The sequence below is a fragment of the Gymnoscopelus braueri genome, assembly GCF_963280865.1.
Source record: "Gymnoscopelus braueri genome assembly, chromosome: 20".
Classification (NCBI taxonomy): domain Eukaryota; kingdom Metazoa; phylum Chordata; class Actinopteri; order Myctophiformes; family Myctophidae; genus Gymnoscopelus; species Gymnoscopelus braueri.
Window position 1 is genome coordinate 6590676 of NC_137622.1, and position 20322 is coordinate 6610997.

Consider the following 20322-nt stretch of genomic DNA (forward strand, 5'->3'; position numbering starts at 1 on the left):
TATATACACGTTCAGATTAAAAAAATTAAGTGCTTAGCTCATGGCCACACATGTTACAATTATGTACGGGCCCTCAATAAGTACCCGTACTTTCCGTATTATTCAATAAAAAGCCACCGATCGGATTAAAATATCCGATCGGTGGCCATTTTCGAATACAAGAAGACTCACTCCAAAACCAACTCACCCCAACTCAAAAAGGAAAATTCACCCCGGAGCTAGGAACACTCACCCCGGGGGGTGGGTAAACTCACCCCAGGACCTGAGAAAACTCACTCCGGAACACTCACCCCGGGGGTAGGAAAACTCACCCCGGGGGTAGGAAAACTCACCCCAGAAAAACTCAATGGTGTAAAGTAGCCTACAGTGAGTTTTTGTTTTGTGGGTGGGTTTAACTTTTCCCCTCTACACCAAGTCTGTATGTTTAAAAAAGGCACATCTACCGGCTTGTGAGCTTTCCTTTTTCACAGAATGCTTTCACCTTCACTGGAGTTTTTCTTAATTTTTCTTTGTTAAGTTAGTATTTGTTTGCATTATAAACACATTGATTATAAACACATTGGAATGTTCACTTTTCTGATGAAATCTACCTTGTATTTAAAGCACTTTAATTAGCTAAATGTAATTGAACAACATAATTTGACATTGGAATGTTCACTTTTCTGATGAAATCTACCTTGTATTTAAAGCACTTTAATTAGCTAAATATAATTGAACAACATAATTTGGTAATTCTACTATACCTTCAAAGAAAGAATTTTTCTTTTTTCTTTTTTTTAAAACCATTTTTCACCATCACATTATGAAAGCATTCTGTGAAAATGGAAAGCTCACAAAGTTAAAAACCATTGGGGTGAGTTTTCCACAAAGTTAAAAACCATTGGGGTGAGTTGGAGTGAGTTTTCTCAGGTCCTGGGGTGAGTTTTCCTACCCCCGAAAATCTTGGGGGTGAGTTTTCCTACCCTGTGGGGTGAGTTTTCCGGAGTGAGTTTTCCTAGCAATGGGGTGAGTTGGTTTTGGAGTGAGTCTTCTTGATACCCCATTTTCTCATAGAGTTATAATGTACCAGAGTGCAATACACCTCCCAGCCGATAGGGTGACGTAGTTGAAAGCATATGAAGAAAATAAGGGGAAAATGGCCACCAATCGGATTAAAATGCTTTTTATTTAACAATTCAGAATATTCGGGTACTTCTGAGGAAACTTACATAATTGTAAAATCCGTAGCCATGGGGTAAGCACTTTATATTTGGAATATGAACGTTCATGTAGATGTACGGACCAAAAAGGGAGAAAGTTTAAATACCAACTTGAGCTCATCCATGACGGTCGGTCACGATATGACAGTCATGTTTCAGGGCTATAAACTCATACATGATCGGTTTTGCTGTTCTCAAATACATTACCCACAATAAATAAAATACTGGAGCACAGCCTGGGTACTTTGAAGGCAGTAAGTTAATCAAAATAGAAAAGATTGTAACTTCCTCTTGCAATGAACAGCCAACTAATTTCCAAATGGACTGCAGGTTATGTAAAAAAACCGAATACAATTTCTAGATCACGATGTACCATGGAATGACAAAAGAACAAGCTGAAAAAGTGTAAAAATCAATCAAATCAATCTTTATTTTATTTAATCATTTCTGTGCTGTTTCATCATGCTCCTCCTACTTCCTCATCTAGGAATGGAGTCTGGGAGTTGGGGGAAAGATTTAACTGGTCAGTGAAACAATAAATACAAGACCGAGATTTGCTGCTGCTGACGGGGGCGGGTCCGGGAGTTGGGGGAAAGATTTAACTGGTCAGTGAAACAATAAATCCAGCAGGGAGTTAAGGACCACAAGCAGTGACTGCAGGACCGTGATTGGCTGCCCAGAAGAGACAAAGAAGTTACTGCAGGCGCCACCGTGCCCCCTCTGAGTTATCTTAACAGTAAACTATTTGGGTCATTTGCAACAAAATAGTCCATCATTCGTAACAATGTATACACACAGACACAGTAGCCTACAGCTACATAGATTATTCATTCAAACCCAGATCAGTGTGAGGTGTGTCCAGAGCTCTGCGTAGGTTCTGCCAGAACAGTCCAGGGTGCTGTCCAGCCTGGGACCAGCTCAGGTAGGTGTGTCTTTTCACCAGCCTCCTCATGTGATAGTAGGGAGACAACTGGTGGGCTGGAATGTCCTCCAGAAACACCAGGATCAATACGTCCTTCTGTTCATCAAACAGACGGTAGCTGCACACAGGAGACCAGAGGACATATACACTCAGTCAAGTTGAATGGACAGTACAATGTACAAGCTTTATTTCTAAAACGGATTGTCCCAATCCTTGATTCTGATTGGCTAGTTTCTGTTTAGTAGGCGTGATAAAACACAATAATCTTCTCCTTAGATCTGTTTCTACAGTGATCCAGTGTATGTGTAGCTGAACGAGGGAACGGGAGCGCTTGTTTTCCTTCTCAATGGACTGGCTGAATAAAATGGTAAATAGTAAATGGTGCATTTATATAGCGCTTTTATCCAAAGCATATTGTGCATTACATTCACCCATTCACACACACACATTCATACACCGATGGCGGAGGAAACCATGCAAGGCACCAACCTGCTCATCGGGAGCAATTAGGGGTTCAGCGTCTTGCTCAAGGACACTTGGACACTCTGAATAAACAGGCAGACACTAACAAAGCCAAAGTGCAGGAACTACTTTCTTGTAGAAGTTGTTATTGTAGTGAATTATTATTAAGAACTGTTTTAATTGGGACGTGTCTATGATTTTCATGTTGCCATATTTTTTAGAAAAGCAATAAACCATGTGAGGTCTCAGTTTACCTCCATTTTATAATGGCAGAGATCATATTAACAGGACATACAGTTTGATGCTATTTATGCATTATATTCATATTAATATGACACATGATGTGTATTTATGCATTATATTCATATTAACATGACATATGATACATATTTATGCATTATATTTAGGGATGCACCGATATATCGGCCACATATCGATATCAAACGAAGTTTTTACTCTATGGTGTTTGTGATATGAAATGTAAGCTTACCATAATCACAGTAAACATTATCATGTCATTTTCAATGTTTTTTTTTTTAAACTAACTCCAGTCACTTTCAGTTCAGCACAGCTGACGCTCGTTGACACTCGTTAATGTTGCATCAAGGCAATTATGTTGTGTTTCTGCAGATTCTGAACAGTTATTTCTTATAATGTATTGTTTCCCTGGCACAAAAGGGGGAAATAATAACACCAAAAACTAAATAAACAAATATCGGTATCAGTATAGGCTATCGGCAAAATTGTTATTTTAAACATCGGTATCCAGGGCCGGATCTAGACTTCTTTGATTAGGGGGGCAGTAAGAAATGTTGATGGGTCGCTTTTGTCCACCCCGGACATTTGTGTGGCTGTGGTTCCATCGGCAAAATGTGTTTTGTTGTTAAAAGGTTAAAAGCATTATTGCTATAGAGTGTTTGTTCAGTAACAGTGTTAAATAGCTATATATTGTGATAGTAATCATTGCTATAGAGTGTTTGTTCAGTAAAAGCAGTCTCCCTGTCTCTCCAGCTCTTTAAAGGATCTACACCATGAATTTAAAAAAAATATTTGATATTTAATATCATATGGTGTATGTCCCTCCAACCTTTTTCAAAAGGTTTGAGCCTAAATCATAACTCAGATATACTCATCCCAAGTCAATTGTCTCTGGCTTATACAGCACTTTCAGCTGCAATACCAAAACGTCCTCTTGGGCAGGGGGGGGCTACTGAGCAATTCTGTCTGTTAATAAAAAAATAATGCATAATGCAAAAAAGAAAAAAAAAAAGAAAAAAAAGGAAACATTCTGCATAAAAAGAAGCATCTAAGAAAAATACAAAATCGGAAAAAAAACACTTTGAACATTTTTGAACAATTCCACCAAGTGTTTGAGGTGCCTGTTTCACCCACTTCCGGGGGGCGGAGCCAAAATCCGAGCCCGAAGTATTTGTTCGTAGACCCCCACTTAGGGGGGGTAGAAATAGTTTCGGAGCGACTTCGGGCACTTTTCATTTAACATTGGGTTTGCCATCATTAATGTTTGTGATGTCAGAAACATTGCCATTCTGAGATCGCCTGTTCAGACACGCCCATTCTGGAAATCCATGAAATGAGAAGGAATGACTGAATTTTTAAAGAAAAACATTTTTTTGGGTACAAGAGACACTGGGGACCCCAAAAAATACAAAAAACCAAGAAAAAGTGATTTTCATGGTGTAGACCCTTTAACAAACCGAAAATGCATTTTCAGGTAGGTGACACAATTTTAGCCAATCAGGAGAGAGCAACCATTTATCAGCTTCATTTTTATAGTTTATAGTTCCAATTTTGTTTGCTCATTTATTTGTGTCTTCACTTCCAATTTCACTTGTTTAATCTGTATCCTGACTGAGTTATCTATCCTGATTGGATCAAATTGGTGTCCCAACCTGAAAATGCATTTTCTGTTTAATAAAGAGCTGGAGAGACATGGAGACACATGTTACTGAACCAACACAATGTAATTGGCTGTGCCAAGGGCCAACCATGTCTGAGGGGTGATTATTGTTGCTGCTTTTACAACTTTTACAGTTTGTATTATTGTAGTAGTAGTAGTAGTAGTAGTAGTAGTAGTAGTAGTAGTAGTAGTAGTAGTAGTAGTAGTAGTAGTAGTAGTGAATGAATGAATGAATGAATGAAATTTTTATTTTCGTGTCATGCCACCATTTTGGCCCATCCCATATGGGATTATATGACACATTACACAGAAAGAAAACAAGACATTAACAGTCCATTAACAGTCCTTCCTGTTCATATTACGTCCTTCCTTATAACATACCAAATAAATAAAACATGCGTACAGTAATTATATGAACAAAATAAGAACAAAAACAAGACAATGCCATGTAAATGGCCCTCCTCCTCATTGACCAGGCCTTGTCAAGAAATGAAGCAAATGAAAAAATGTCTTGATGAAATAGACGTTTCAGTTTCTCTGAGTCATCCAACCACACAAATTCATACTTAGGATCTACCTTATTAAAAAGTCTCTGCCTGATAGAGACAATACAAAACAAAATGCATTTCATTTTCAATTTCATTAAGATCACACCACATAATCTATCCTCCTCAACCGTGCCTACATATCTACCCGTCTCAATATGAAGACCAAGTATGCCAGCCCTGATTTGAGCACATAGGCTTCGTTTCTTTTTTGACAAATGATATTATACATAATTTTCTGGACAATAGACATGCTTTATCTCACAATAAGTGCGGAGCTTTGGTTTATTCCATATATCCAGAGCCCATCTGTCCTTTACTACTAGTAGTAGTAGTAGTAGTAGTAGTCAAAGTAGTAGTAGGTTAGTAGTATTGGTGGTACAGCAGTGGTAACAATTTAGACCTGGGATTCTCAGGGTGGGCATAGGTAGGCCACCCATTTGGTTTTTGTGCCCACCCCAAAAAATAATATAATATATATAATAATAATTTGAACAAAATGTTCGCTTTCACAAGGTATTATATTCTCCACAACACTTGTATTCCCCCTATCTTGACAAATGGTATATTACCCTGTTCAGTAGGTCAGCACAGGTGCAATGCATTATTTATAATTAACAGCAGTAGCGCGTTTTTTCAAATCGTTGCAGACAGTTGTTTACTTTTGGTAAAATAATACTATCCGCTGTTGGACTAATCATGCCCATAATTAACAGTAATTATTTAACTGAAATATAATGCTAGTGAGCAGAGCATTTTTTATGTTTGAGTGTTTTTGAGAATGTATCTTACTTCATCCAGCCTTCTATATTAAACTCATGTTAACTGATGAGTAAGCAGACACATGCTATTATATGGGCACATTTCCTAATAATGATGACTCAACCAGGCCACACTTCCACTTCTTGAAATTCCAATTCCCCTTTCTGTGGAAGTTCCAGTAACTGCTGTCAACAACATTGAACTAGTGGTCTGCAGGTGCAATGCATTATTGTTAATTAGCAGCAGTAGCGCCTTTTTTTCAAATTGTGGCAGACAGTTGTTTACTTTTGGTAAAATAATACTATCCACTGTTGGATTAATAATGCCTGTTTTCATTAAGTTCATCTTAAGGTACAGTAAGACAGCACTTGCCTTTCTTATTGTTTTGCTTCCTTGTTGCGGATGTCTGTGTGCCATCAAATGTGTATGCTCACTTTTAAGGCATTATAGGCTTAGGCTACTGCTGGCTTATTCTCTTCAGTTTGTATTTGTTGCGTTTGGAGTGAAACTGGTCTGGTCTGTAACTGGTCTGTTCATGTGATAGTGTTGTGTTTTGTTGTTGCATAGTAGGCTAATGAATAAATTCAGTCAAATCGATTGCTTATCAGGCAGGCTATTTATTTGTTCTGCTCTCTAACCGTGACACTCTGAAACGGAATTGCGCATGTTAATCCCCTCCCCCCGACAACTGTCCAACTGTCCATACTGTTGGATCGTCACAAACTGCGCTGTGGCTGTGATTAGGCGACTGATATTGCTTAACAAAAGACTGGGCAAGTGGGCAGGCAGGGCAGCTATTCACACCATCAACCTTCACTGAAACGAATCACTAAAAAGTTTCATGTCTACTTTGTGTTAATTTGGTGCCTTATTTGTTCTAGTCTTTGGTTTTGCTTTGTCCCAATGTTGTATTTTGTGTTGTCCTTGTAGTCACATGACTATTCACTGTGGTGCCCACATGAAAAAATATATATATTTAAAAAAAAAATGTCATGTCTCTCAGCGTTTGAGAGATATTTAACTTAAGGTTTGAGCCCCGTTGTCTCATGCTGTAGACTATTCGTTTGAATATTATTTGATGTATTTCTGTTTGTAATAGAGGGATGAGACTGCATTTGAAAAGGCTTGTGTTGTCTCAAGATATTGGCCTCAGTGTTTTGCCTGCATGGAGGCGGACAACAGGGCATCGCGGCACCTGTCAATATTTTGATGAAAATGAAGGCAGAAATAAGAATTAGATAACATAAAAAACCCAGAAAAAAGTAACAACCCTGAAAAAAAGGAACAAAACCCCGAAAATAAAATTAAATAAAAAAAACGACTACACACAGCAGGTGCCCTTGAGTGCGCATTGTTAGAAGTTGATTGATCGTTAAGCTTTTATGACAGGGGTTTTCAACTGATTGTGAACCAGGGACCACCACCCTGACTAAGACTCAACCTGGGGACCACTGTTGTGGTGTGTTTGAGTGTTTTTGAGAATTTCTCTTACTTCATCCAGCCTTCTATATTAAACTCATGTTAACTGATGAATAAGCAGACACATGCTATTATATGGGCACATTTCCTAATAATGATGACTCAACCAGGCCACACTTCCACTTCTTGAGATTCCAATTCCCTTTTCTATGGAAGTTCCAGTAACTGCTGTCAACAACATTAACCTCTTAGGTCAACAGATCATTGAGTGAACTGTTTCTCAACTAGTGGTCCATGACATGATCACGGGTGGTCCATGTTTGTCTCATGTCATTTTCTGGCTCAAACCTTGCCCTGTATATTATTCAGGTATTCCAGCATGTCACAGAGATTCTATTACTGCAAGCTCAGGGAATTGTGCTTGACAATTCACCCAGTACGTCACAAGGGACTGTTTCATACATGTGCCACTTGACAGAGTCTGTGGACAGGGCAATGAGCTGATCCTCTTTTGTAGCTAAGCTTGAAGTACTTTTGGAATTGAGGCATAAGCCTCCTCAAAGAACCACTGATAATGATGATAATGTCTTTAATTCCTCTGTCCTCAAATACCAAGGTACTAAGTTTCTCCAAAATAAAACAATGTAAAATAAAATCTTCACTTTCCTACATTATTGAATGCATGATCAGGGACCACATGTTATACCTCCACGACGGACCACCAGTTGAAAACCCCTGTTTTAGGACACAGACTCAACACACACACACACACATGAGGGACTGATAGACAGTCAGGTTTCTCCTAATTTTGAGATGGGAAGGTGGATTTCAAATAGTTATTTTTCAAATTAGGGATTTTTTAATGTTGATTTGGTGGGGCAGTCAGGTCATTTGGTGGGGCATTGCCCCCCCTTGCCTATGCCTAGATCCGGCCCTGTCGGTATCGCTATCGGCCAATAATTTCCATATCGGTGCATCCCTAATTTATATTCAGAGCTACATGCCAGTTACAATTCAAATTTTTAGATGAATGATTTACAAATATTTGAACATTCTGAATCTGTGTTTAACTCATGTTTGACTAAAAACTAATTACATGTAATTCTTCTGTAAAGTGACCGGAATTGCAATGTTTCTGCCCTGGGTCACATAAATGATATAGGTATACGCACACACAGCCTCAGTACAATAATTCACTTCATGACTCAACCAATAGTCTAATAGTGTGGGCTGACCGCTGAGGGGGTAGAGAGGCTGTCTGTCCTAATAGTTAGGATGAGTAACAGAGGACAAATGTCACGTATGTGCAAATGTACAATCACAAATACCTCCACAAAACAACTAAAGGGGACTACATTTATTTAAATCAATCAATTAAATTATTAATTAGGCTATAAATTAATAATGCTGCCACTTTAGGGCCCAAAACATACAATACTGCCCCCACCTCACCTGGCCATCTGGATCTCTCTAGAGCACCATTCACTCTCCAGGTAATGATGGCTGATCACACAGATGGTCTTTCTGCTGCCATAGATGGCATCTGTAATGTTCTCTATGATGGGTTTACCTGGAAACAAAACATACAGATAGTATTCACACTAGATTCAAAACTATTTCACTTCTTGAGGGACAGACAGACATATAGTATCACGTACTGTAATAGTAATGCCACTAAAGACAACACCGTTTTTCAGACACAGAGAGGTCCTTATTGTTGACAGAAAGAGACAGACATATTTAGATGAATACTGTGTTAGAGAGAGGTTTGTACCTGGTAGGAAGTCTCGGTGGTGCAGACAGAGTCTCCAGCCCTGCTCTCCCTCCAGCACTGGAAGCATTTCTCTGTAAACCCAGAGCTCATCGTGAACGTTGTAGGAGATGAAGGCATCGTAGCGCTGAGGAGACCCCCTCTTTCTTTCCTTGGCATCATAAAGGAAGGCCAGGAAGAGGTAGTAGGCATAGAGAAGATGCAACCTCAGGAAGTGGTAGGTGAAGGATGTGAGCAGAGTTAGCACAATCACACAAGTGGAGGAAATGAAGCAGATGAAGCTAGCGTCCACCCAACAGGACTGATAGTCAAAGTCCAGAAACCTGGTTCCCTTTTTAGCCAGAGGAAAGCCACAAGTGTAGCGGTGAGCGTCAACTACCAGCGTTTGGCTGTTGTTCTGCATCCACTGCTGAAAGTCAGCATTAGAACAATCACAAGTGAAGGGGTTGTCAGCCATGTTAAAATATTTGAGAGCAGGGAGAAAACTGAGCACAGACACATTGATAACCGTCAACTCGTTCTGGCTCAGGGCCAGCCGAGAGAGTCGAGTCAGGTTGACTTGTGCCAGGAAGTCCAGGGACTTCAGTTCATTGTTGGAGAGATCGAGAGCTTCTAGGTTTGGTGTGTTTTCAAAGGTGATGTATGATACGTTAGTCGTAAATAATTGCTTGCTAAATTGATTGCAATGTATTTTAAGGCTCTTCAGATTCTTTAGTGACGGTAAATACAATAACGATATCATTCCGGTATCAACAAAATGAAAACTTAGACTAAGAGTTTCAAGTTCATCCAGTCCTTCTAAAGCAGTGCTGTCCCACCCGTACAGTGCGTCTGATTCGAGGACTAAGTGTTTGAGCGATTTCAGATTTTTAAAATCCCCCCTCCCAAGGAATGAAATTTGATTCAGACTGAAATCCAATAATTCTAGTTTCTGTAGACCAATCTTGAATGCATCGCCAAACATCCATATGCGATTGTCACTCATAGTTAGAACCTTTAACTCATTGAGATGTTGAAAAACACACGGTTTGAATTCAGAGATGAGGTTGGAATCTAGATTAAGGTGTGTGAGTCTGGTTAAATTTAAGAAGTCTGAGCAGCTTAAATTATGAATGCTATTATGATGCAGGCTTAGTTTTTGAAGCATGGGGAGATAATTAACAACGTCTGGCACTTTGGAAAGGTGGTTACTGCCGAGGTTCAAATAACTCAGTTGCTTCATGTGTTTTATTGAATCCTTAGATAGTTCAGTCAGTTCATTAAATGATAGATCCAGGTAGGTTAGCCGAGTACAAGGTGACATTATTTCACTTATGTTTGCAATGTTGTTACAGCGTATGTCAAGTTTCCTCATTGTGGGTATTTGACAAGCATTATGTAAGAGACCTCTATTTATCCACTTCTCCATATCAGACAGGTGTAAAGTTTCTAGTGAATCAAGGCTCCGTAGAGAATTTATGATGGAGTTAAAAGACATATAAGGACCAACAAAATACACCGTAGTTATATTCCTGAGAAAATATTTGTCTGGTATGTCCCACTCCCATCCAGAATCATTACAACATTTTGACAGGTCAATTGTCACAAGATGTGGAAACATGGCTGTTGTGATGCTAAACTTTTTTATCGAACCTGAACGAATTCTCAACTCCCTGAGAGCAGAGGACATGTTTAATGGCAGATCTTTTGACTGAAAAGACTCTAACTCATAAATTGAGATGTTCAGCGCCTGCAAGCATGGTAGTTGTAAGACAGTGATGATATCTGTCATTTGATGTATCTGATTGGACTTCAGACTTAGTTGCTGTAAACTGTGGAGTAAATGTAAGGCAGCAGGGTTGATGGATGTGATATTGTTTACCTCCAAGCTCAGTATCAAGAGGTTAGACAGTCCCTGAAACATATTGTCAGTCAGTGTTGTTAGTTTGTTGTGGTTCATATGGAGCTCTTCAAGATGCACCAAAGGGACAAAAGCACCGTCATCTACATGAGTTATAAAATTGTCACTCAGTTCCAAATCTCTGAGATTCAGCAGATTGTAAAAATCTGTCTTGTTTATCCTTTGAATGTCATTACTCTGGAGTGTTATTGATATAACCTCTCTGGGAATGTCATCTGGTATGCTAAGGAGGTGATGATTTTTGCATTCCACTGAAACACCCACAGTGACATTGTCAGAGTAAAGAATAGTGCAGTCTTTCAGGAAGTAAGCCAGTATGGGACTAAGATAAAGCGAGCACAACAGAAATAAGAAGGAGAAACAATGCCAGCTTCCTGTCTGTAGCATCATGGATGTCTTCAGGTTCAACTTTTGGTTGAGTAATTCTGCTGTGGACACTGTTCAGCATTGATGATCTAAAGATGATACAACAGTAAAACAGTTACAGTACTCATGTAACCTTTTATTTGATTTTTAACACATTTAAACATGTAAAAATGTTGGACATTCAAATTTAGACTTTCAGAAAAACTCTCAAAAGGTTGTGAAGAACTGTACAACTTCCCTGTTTAGCCTGTTTATATTCACAACAAGTCATCAAGTTAATGTTTCAGTCTTATCAAATATCTTATCCTAATATCAAATGAAATATAATTTGATACTCGTTATACTCCTTTTACTTTATTCCTAATCCCTGTGCATTTACCAAATGCAATTTACTGTACAAGTGAGAGATTGGAATAAGCAGAGAAAGCATGAACTCTAGTCAACAAACTAACAAACTAGGACATTTTTTTAACTAACAAGGCTTAATAAAGAAAAGTAGTTTCTAGCATGAAGGAATTGAAACATTGACTCCTACCTGAACTCCTTAAACTGAGAACTCATCATCCTTCCAGTGCATTAATCAGAAAATGAAGGATCATTTGAGAGTTCATCTGTCATGGAAGTCCATTTGACCACATCTCATGTGACACCTCAGATGACAATAGTGCAGAGGAGTGCAAAACGAATCACAGTAAAAATGTAGAAGTACTTCACTTCAATGGGAATAGGACATCATTATATAACAGTGTTAACAACAAAACACAGGGCACTATCTGACACCCTATCTATGTGTTAATTAACGACAGGAAAAAATGTGTTACTTCACAACCTGGAAAAGTATGTGTTAATTAATCACCTGGCCCAAAGTTTATATTACAGGTTTATAGTGAGAAGTAGTACTTTTGATTATTATTAGTATTACAATTATTATTATTATTATTATTATTATTATTATTATTATTATTATTATTATTATTATTATTATTATTATTATTATTTATTTATTTTTCCATTTTTTTTCTTATTAAATATGTTCTGAATAAACATAAACATCCACAAATGCATGACCGTCTGTCTAGGATTCTGTGTAAACAGTCTGTCAGTAATAAAGCTATGCACAATTATGCATTATGTGAAATCATATTTTGAATATGAGCTTGTTGAAAAGAAAAACATCCTTTAACTCGTTAAAACCGGGAAAGCATCTGCGTCATTTTATAGATTCTAGCGTTTGCTATTCAAAAATAGCAGATATACAAGCTCACAGCTTTTATATCTGCACTTCGTGCAGATACAAGCGTGCCACGCTGTGAGCTTGTAGATCTGCTATTTTTTAACATGTTTGAAAAATCTTGAAAGTGTTTGAATTTTTTTTTTTATAATTTTGACTTTTTTAACACAAATATTTTGTTCTGGTGGTCCCTGGCACAAAACATTTTCAGATGGGGGGTCCACGTCCAAATACCTATAATTTTGGGGGTCCTTGGCACGAACAGGTTTGAGAACTATACTGATTCAGAAGGCCTTTGTAGAATCAACCTCAGGTCTTAAAGGGTTAATAGTTCCTGGCAACACAACATGTTTACTATATTTAATGAACTTCCTTACTGGAAACTAGCTGCTGTGTTTGGAATGTGAACTGACAGAAGATTCCTGTATTGACAGGAACCAGGATTGACAGCTCATCACGTTGCATTGTGACTCGTTGTGAGTTTGTAAATCGACTATTTTTCGGCAAAAATACAAGTACAGACCCCTGGGGAACTCCGGTCAACCAAGTATATACAGTAGGGTTTAAATGGTTATACAGAAAAACATCACATGGATGCACCTGGGACGTATCATCAGTGTTGTAGCCTGGGGTCGACGGGTGTTTCGGGTCTCGCAACAACATACACCCCCCCCAGGTGACCCAGCCGGGGTTTATAGTTAAGAATGGTGACGTATTGAAACCAAAGACATCGTATGATAGATAAAGGTACTCTGTCACCAGACCAGTCTGAGCTGCCTATACATTTTAGTTACATAGTACACACACACACACACACACACACACACACACACACACACACACACACACACACACACACACACACACACACACACACATAGACATTATTATTATTACAAGTAAGACGCGCGAACGCGGTAAGCGAACGCAAAAAAAGAAAAAAAAGAATGAAAAAAAATATTTAAAAAAAAGTAACCAATACATTTTTTTTTTTTTTTTTTTTTAATCTGCGTTAAAAGGAGCATCTTAGAAAAATACAAATTCACAAAAAAAAAACTTGGAATGTTTTTGAACAATTCAACAAAGTGTTTGAAGTGCCTGTTTCACCCACTTCCGGGGGGCGGAGCCAAAATCCGAGCCCGATGTATTTGTTCGTAGACCCCCACTTAGGGGGGGTAGAAAAAGTTTGGGAGCGATTCGGGCACTTTTCATTTAACATGGGGTTTCAATGGGGAGTTTTTAGGAGCCTTCTCCGGGGCGTGGCTTCCGGGGGAAGGGGCGGGCTTAAACGCAACCTTGACAGGTGTGTTCAGTTTTCAAAGACCTTTCATTTGATGTATGGTACGTCTAAATTGGACATTTACTTATCTCAGAGGAGCTGCACACAGGCAGTGCACACAGGCAGTGCACACAGAGACACAACCCAAGCAGGGTTACATAGTAAGCTCCACTTGGTCGGAGGCGCGGCTTCGCCGCGCCTCCTCCCGCGTTCGCAATTATTATTATTACATTTATTATTATTATTACCCTTATTATATTATTATTATTATTATTTAGTCAAGTGATCCGTCCGATCCGTCCGATTTTTCAAATTCCAACCTGATTGGCGAATTCCGAACATTACTGGCCCACGCTAACCTACCTGACCTGGTGGAGACCTGTCTTCCGAGGAGCAGTTTTTTCTAGTTTCATTTCTTTCTTTTTTTTAGGTATTAAAAAGGTCTTAAAAGTCCTTAAATTATCACTTTGCTGTCATTTGTTGCTGTTATCTGGGGACCCCCTCCCAAAAAAAAGAAGAAAAGAAAATCATGTGGCGACCCACAGGTTGAGAACCAATGCTGTACATGAATGTACATTAAATGTATGTAATATAATTTATTGATAACAAGGCTTGCTGAGGCGGAGGTAACCTTGGATCAAGATTCATCAAAGATGGCTATTATCATAGATTTATTTACAAAAGCTCAAAGTGTATGCCACCTAATTTTCCGTAGGTGTGGTGACGCGAGGTTAGACTTTGCGTAGGCCTAACCCACAGCCAAGGATTATATAAAGAAGGAGAGCCACTCATTTTGCCCTTTATATCGTTAGCCTCATAGCATAATTGCCTAACACATTTTTGGTCAAATTGCCATTTTTGCCTAGCTCTACTGTAGAATTATCCGGGGCTTTCCAGCACCTGAAATGTGCTGTTATTATTGTGATTATTTATTATGTGTGTATTTCCTGATTATTTAGGATTTTATACCGGAGTGATAGGCTGAGTTCTAGGAGTTGACTCATGCTTACATGAAGGTCAATACTGCTTATTTGGAGTTATAAACTGAAGTTATAATCAGCAGGTACAAATATATACAGATTGTAAAGGCCACAGCTCTGACCTGTGGTGTTGTCCACAGCGGGGGGGACTTTGCACATGAGTCACATGAGAGAGACAGAGAGTGTTGATTGATTAGGTCAGATAAGGAGCTGGGGGACAGTGGATACTGTTTAAGAACGGTGCTAAAGCCTTTATTGATTCTTAATCAACAGAAGGTTACACCAACATGGGTAGACCAAACCCATATAAATAGAGTGGATGCTCACTGAACATGACGAAGTGTTCTGCATGCATCAGCGTTACTAGTTACCAGGGTGTTATTGCTGCGTTCGCCATTTTCCATTGCGAGTTCCGAGAGACTGACGGTAAGAACTGAGAGCGTGTTTACACGACGATAAATGTATATATTTCTGATATGTTTTATAGTTTTGAGTGTATATTCCATGTCAGTAATTTGTCGTTGTTGTTTGTTTCCTTTTCTGGGTGTCTAACCTATTGACCCTGGTTGTAGCTTGATTTGGCTACTGGCCTAGATGTGTTAAAGGGATAATTCACCCCCAAAATGACTTTTTTTCTATCGATTACACTTTTTTTGTCGCATTCTTAAGCCTTCTTCTTTGAAGACAGACGGTAGCTCCGGTAGAGACTCAAATTGTCAACTTTAAGTCTCCAACTGGACACATTAGCATCTTTCCGCTGGTCATCAAATTATAGGCTTAGGAATGCAACAAAAACAGGAACATCTCCATGAATTCAAGTCTCCATAGGGTGTGTAATCGATAGAAAAAAAGTCATTTTGGGGGTGAATTATCCCTTTAATGTGAGTTTGTATTGTGTGTTAGTATAATAGAACCATCAAAGACACAGGTCTGAGTTGTGTCCGCTAACTCGGTTGCTTACATACTCTTTACCAGGGGAGATCTAATTAGTTGCATTGCTTGTGTGACTGGCTAGATAATTGTACATCTACTCTCCTAACACTACTGCATCATTGTGCCTTATTGCCAATGTCCTAAGCCAATCAGAATGCTTGTTACATTCCAAACTGACTTTTAAGACAGATGACAGATTTTAAGTCAGCTTTTTGACTTCGGCAGAAATGATTTTGTTCTGATAGGCTGAGGAAATAGGCAATAAGGCAAGATGAATCTGCAGTGTTAGAGTAGAAATAAGTCTGGAAAAAGGTTGAATGGTTTTTTGTTTGTTCACAGTGCAGATTAGTGACTTATATTTGACTACACTGCTGTCAAGACTATTAACGATACACTGTTAAGTTAAATTCAATTGTCGAAATGCAAATGCATTTGTATGTGACTTTATTATGATCCAGATGCAGTCGGCCCGAGGGTATTGTCATATTTCCAAATTATGGCCCCCTTTTAAAAAAAGAAAAGAATAAACAATATATTTGTCATAGAAATCACTGATTCCAGTTCCTCGACCACAGAGCACTAGCCTGGTAAACCCTCCCTCCGGAAATCTCATTTGCATTTGATTCCAGGAGTGAGTCTGGCATGAAGGCTTGTATGGGCGTTTCTAGTGCATTACCAAATAACCGAGCCAATCAGCGTCCTCGCTCATTGTTTTGTGATTGACAGCGGGGGTAGGCCAATCAGGTGGAACCCGAGTGGTTCACATGTCATTAATCAATACACCTTTCATACAAGCTGCTCATTAACATCAAAGACAAACCAATTACTCCTGGTGATAATCACTAAAGCCTAAAGTGGCTTAATTGGACATCAAAGGGCCACTTGGACATCAAAGCTACATTACTCCCGCCCAGCTCCAGCCCACAGCCAAATTGCCCATATAGGTCTGCAGGCCAGACTCACTCCTGAAATAAAATACAAATGAGATTTCTGGAGGGAGGGTTTACCAGGCTAACAGAGCACTGCAATGATGGTTGAACACAACCCAAGGTTCTACCTCAGTTCAACATCGCTTTAATGCTGATAAACCGGCCAATCCCTGTGCCACTGTGCCTTTTCTTTGTCATAAAAGATCTGAAAGAATTAAAATGAAGCCAATTTAAAATATAATATAATTAAAAATGAAATGTTGCCTTTTTCTTATGTCCTCAGTGAAGGAGTCATAATGTCTACTGAAATCCCCTTGAAGGAGAGGTATGAAGCCAGTATGGTTCTGAGCGGTGCAGGTGATGCCCTGGGCTACAACCACGGCTACTGGGAGTTTGAATGGGAAGGGGAGTCTATTCATCAGCAAGTAAAAGAGAAAGGTGGTTTGACTAAGCTGGATGTCAAGGACTTTCCGCTCAGCGATGATACCATCATGCACTTGGCCACCGCGGAGGCGCTGATTGAGGTCGGGGTCAAGGATAAGACAACCCTGCCGGACCTGTGTCGGGAATTGGTGGAAAAATACGTAGAAAGTATGAAGGACATGGACAGACGTGCACCAGGTATCTATCTATACATTACTTCAATTTGAAGGTTTTTGTGTGTGTTAAATCTGTCACGGCATGGCAACATTGTGTTACCATGTGTCACTGATAATTTAACTCTGAAAGTGTGCAAATGGAACCAAATAGACCTTTAAGTCCTGATCACACCAGCATGTATGACAAGTGATATTTCACTCTGAGTTCAATTCATTTGAAGGGAATCATAGCGATCAGACTAAGTAAATTCACCATGAAGGGTGAACGCTTAGAGTTCACCTTTGGTGAACCTTTACATGCAAATTTGCGGCGTCAACTAATGACACTGCTTTGACTGTTATGACCTCAGAGGGAGCGGAAGGAGTAGCAGGGGCGGGGACGAAGCTACTCTAAGCTATAAGTTTAACTGTCACATAGACCTATTTTGTACAATTATACTCTACATACAGTATATACAAATTGAAACAGAAAGGAAATGCAGTATGGTTTGCAGTTAGTCATGAGGCAGGAGTAGTTTGTATAACTATGTTTACTTCCTTTACTTGTGTTTTGCTCTTTCTTCTGTCACAAGCATACTACTGCACCTCACACCAGGTGGAGTAATTCATTGTATTGCTGAATTTACCCAGGGACATGCAAATACATTTTACTTTGTGACTGGCACTTTAGAGATTAGTCCGTCTCCACAAATCTTACATCAATCAAGATCATAGCAATAGCATATGACAGAAATTGTGTATTTAATCTGGAAATAAATTGTATTTTTCATTTCCTTCTTCTCCAGGGCTGACCTGCAAGTCTTCCTGTCGTGTTCTCAAGAACAGAATGATGAAAAAAGACTACAACTACAAGATGCCGTTCAACCCCAGTGGTGGAGGCTGTGGGGCGGCCATGCGTGCTATGTGCATCGGCCTGCGCTTCCCTGACCCAGAGCAGGAGCGTCACCTGGTAGCAGTGAGTATTGAGAGCGGGCGTCTTACCCACCACCACCCCACCGGGTACCTGGGGGCCTTAGCTGCAGCACTGTTCACGGCTTACGCCGTCAGGGGCAGCCCGCCTGTGGAGGCCTGGGGCCACGGCCTCATGGAGGTCCTGGAGAAAGCCAAGGACTACATCAGAGAGGCAGGGGACTGTGTAGAAGAGAACCTCAAGAACTGGTGAGTATGAAGAATAAAATAATAATTATTATATTGTCGCTGTCGGGCAGAAATCAACTTTTTCAATTTTCTTAATAAATCAGTGCTATAGAGCACCGAAGTCTGACGTCACTGCCAGTAAAGGGCCAGTAGAGGGCGCTGTTCCAGGGTTCGTGGCTTTATTTTTTGTGTTGAAATCCCCATTTGGGAATCTTAGATCACGTCATATAAGAACTGTGTTCCAAACATAAACACACCACCCTGGCGTTTTTGTGAGGGGGGTGACTCTGCATCGTTTATGATATTCATTCATGTTTGATACAGCCTTTTTCTGGCGAAAATGGAATTAATTCTGCCTTAAAAGTCTTAAGAACTACTACTTCGGGTCTGAAATCACTGTCCCCACAGCAGCCGCGTTCATGGGAAATGTAGTCTTTGGGTTGTTTGACTCGTTTCTAGTGTTTGCCAGACCCAAGGGGTCGGGCTTACATGAGGCTTTGTACCTGTTTCGTCCATACATGGGCAGGGGCCATTTGTCCTCCGGCCCCAGCCAAAAAAAAGTTTGTGACGTCCCCTTTCGTCACGAACTATTCATGACATCATGAACTTCAGTTATAAAGTGGTTTGTAGGTGTGTTACATACTAGGACTTCATTCTGGGTCTGGCAGAACCAGGTCTCCTGGTCTTGTTATATTGTGTTACTCTTTGGGTAAATGTGTACATTTACACCTTCAGTCGATGCTTCATATCCATATGAGTAAAAACGCCAGGGTGGTTATTTTTGGAACACAGTTCTTATATGAAGCGATCTAAGATGCCCCAATGAGGATATCAATACAAAAAGTAAAGCCATGAACCTGCGGAATGCGCCCTCTACTGGCAGTGACGTCAGGACTTCGGTGCTCTATTGAACACACTTTACGTCTGTGTGTGGGTTTTACAAGTATTGAACCAATGAAAAGTATCAAAGGCGCTTCTGACTAAACCTCCTAACTCCATTGGATCCTCAAACTGTCGGTCAAACCACCTAACTCCAATTCAGGTTTTTTTTCCGTCTGACTTTGTTTATGTGGACAAAACAACTACTATATCTCCACATTCACTGGTCAAAAGCCTCCTAACTCCACTTGAAGGACACATTCAAGTATCTGACAATATATAAAGTCACCATACCAACTTTGATGAGGCAATATTGTGTCGTTCTAAAACATGTTTCTTTTTCACTTCCTGAAAAGTTAATATTTTGGACATTTGTTTGGTTTCTGCCCGACAGCAGAGATATATCGTCTATACATTATGTTTTTTATTCATATTTTGGATGTCGGGAAACTCTGTTTCTACTTATTTGTGTGTTATTAATAGCAGATGTTTTATTTAAATGTCAGTAGTAGAGTAATAAATTCAGCATTCACTGATCCATGTTATAGGGCCTACTTTGAGAAATCTTGGGAAAACTACCTGACAAAGAGAGGAATCCTGGATGGGAAAGACGAAAAAGCACGCTTTCCAGAATGCTATGGCGTGAAGGAAAGGGAAGAATTTTACAGGGATATTGCTTTCCAGAGCACTGGCGGTGCCAGTGGTCACGATGCCCCCATGATCGCTTATGATGCTCTCCTATGCGCTGGTGACTCATGGGAGAAGCTGGCCGATCATGGGTTCTTCCACGGTGGAGACAGCGACTCCACAGCTGTGATCGCTGCTGCCTGGTGGGGCGCCATCTACGGCTTCAGAGGAGTTCCAGAGCTGAACTACAACAAACTGGAGTACAGGAAGAGACTGGTTACGGTGGCAGAGAAGCTCTTTGAGCTGAGGAATCCCTTTAATGAAGATGAATAAAGCATACCTGAAAATATTGTTTAAGAGAGAAATAGGTGTTTATGTTTCTTTTTTACTGAACTCCAGTCTCCTTGTTATAATGTTTTGCTTAATGCTTTATGTAAAGTACATTGATTGAAGTGCCTTAGTTG

At 39.7% G+C, this 20322-nt stretch overlaps 2 protein-coding genes across 2 annotated transcripts in view; both read left to right on the forward strand.

Annotated features, from left to right (window-relative positions):
• Positions 1-20322, forward strand: part of LOC308076418 (uncharacterized protein) — a 218203-nt gene that overhangs the window by 114865 nt on the left and 83016 nt on the right. The window lies entirely within an intron of this gene.
• Positions 6045-20191, forward strand: LOC308076321 (ADP-ribosylhydrolase ARH1-like; the record flags this gene model as incomplete). The annotated part of the gene is made up of 4 exons (XM_080416559.1): positions 6045-6159; positions 16900-17237; positions 18001-18373; positions 19780-20191. The coding sequence occupies exons 1-4, from the start codon at positions 6131-6133 to the stop codon at positions 20189-20191; spliced, it is 1152 nt and encodes a 383-aa protein (XP_080272685.1). The 5' UTR covers positions 6045-6130.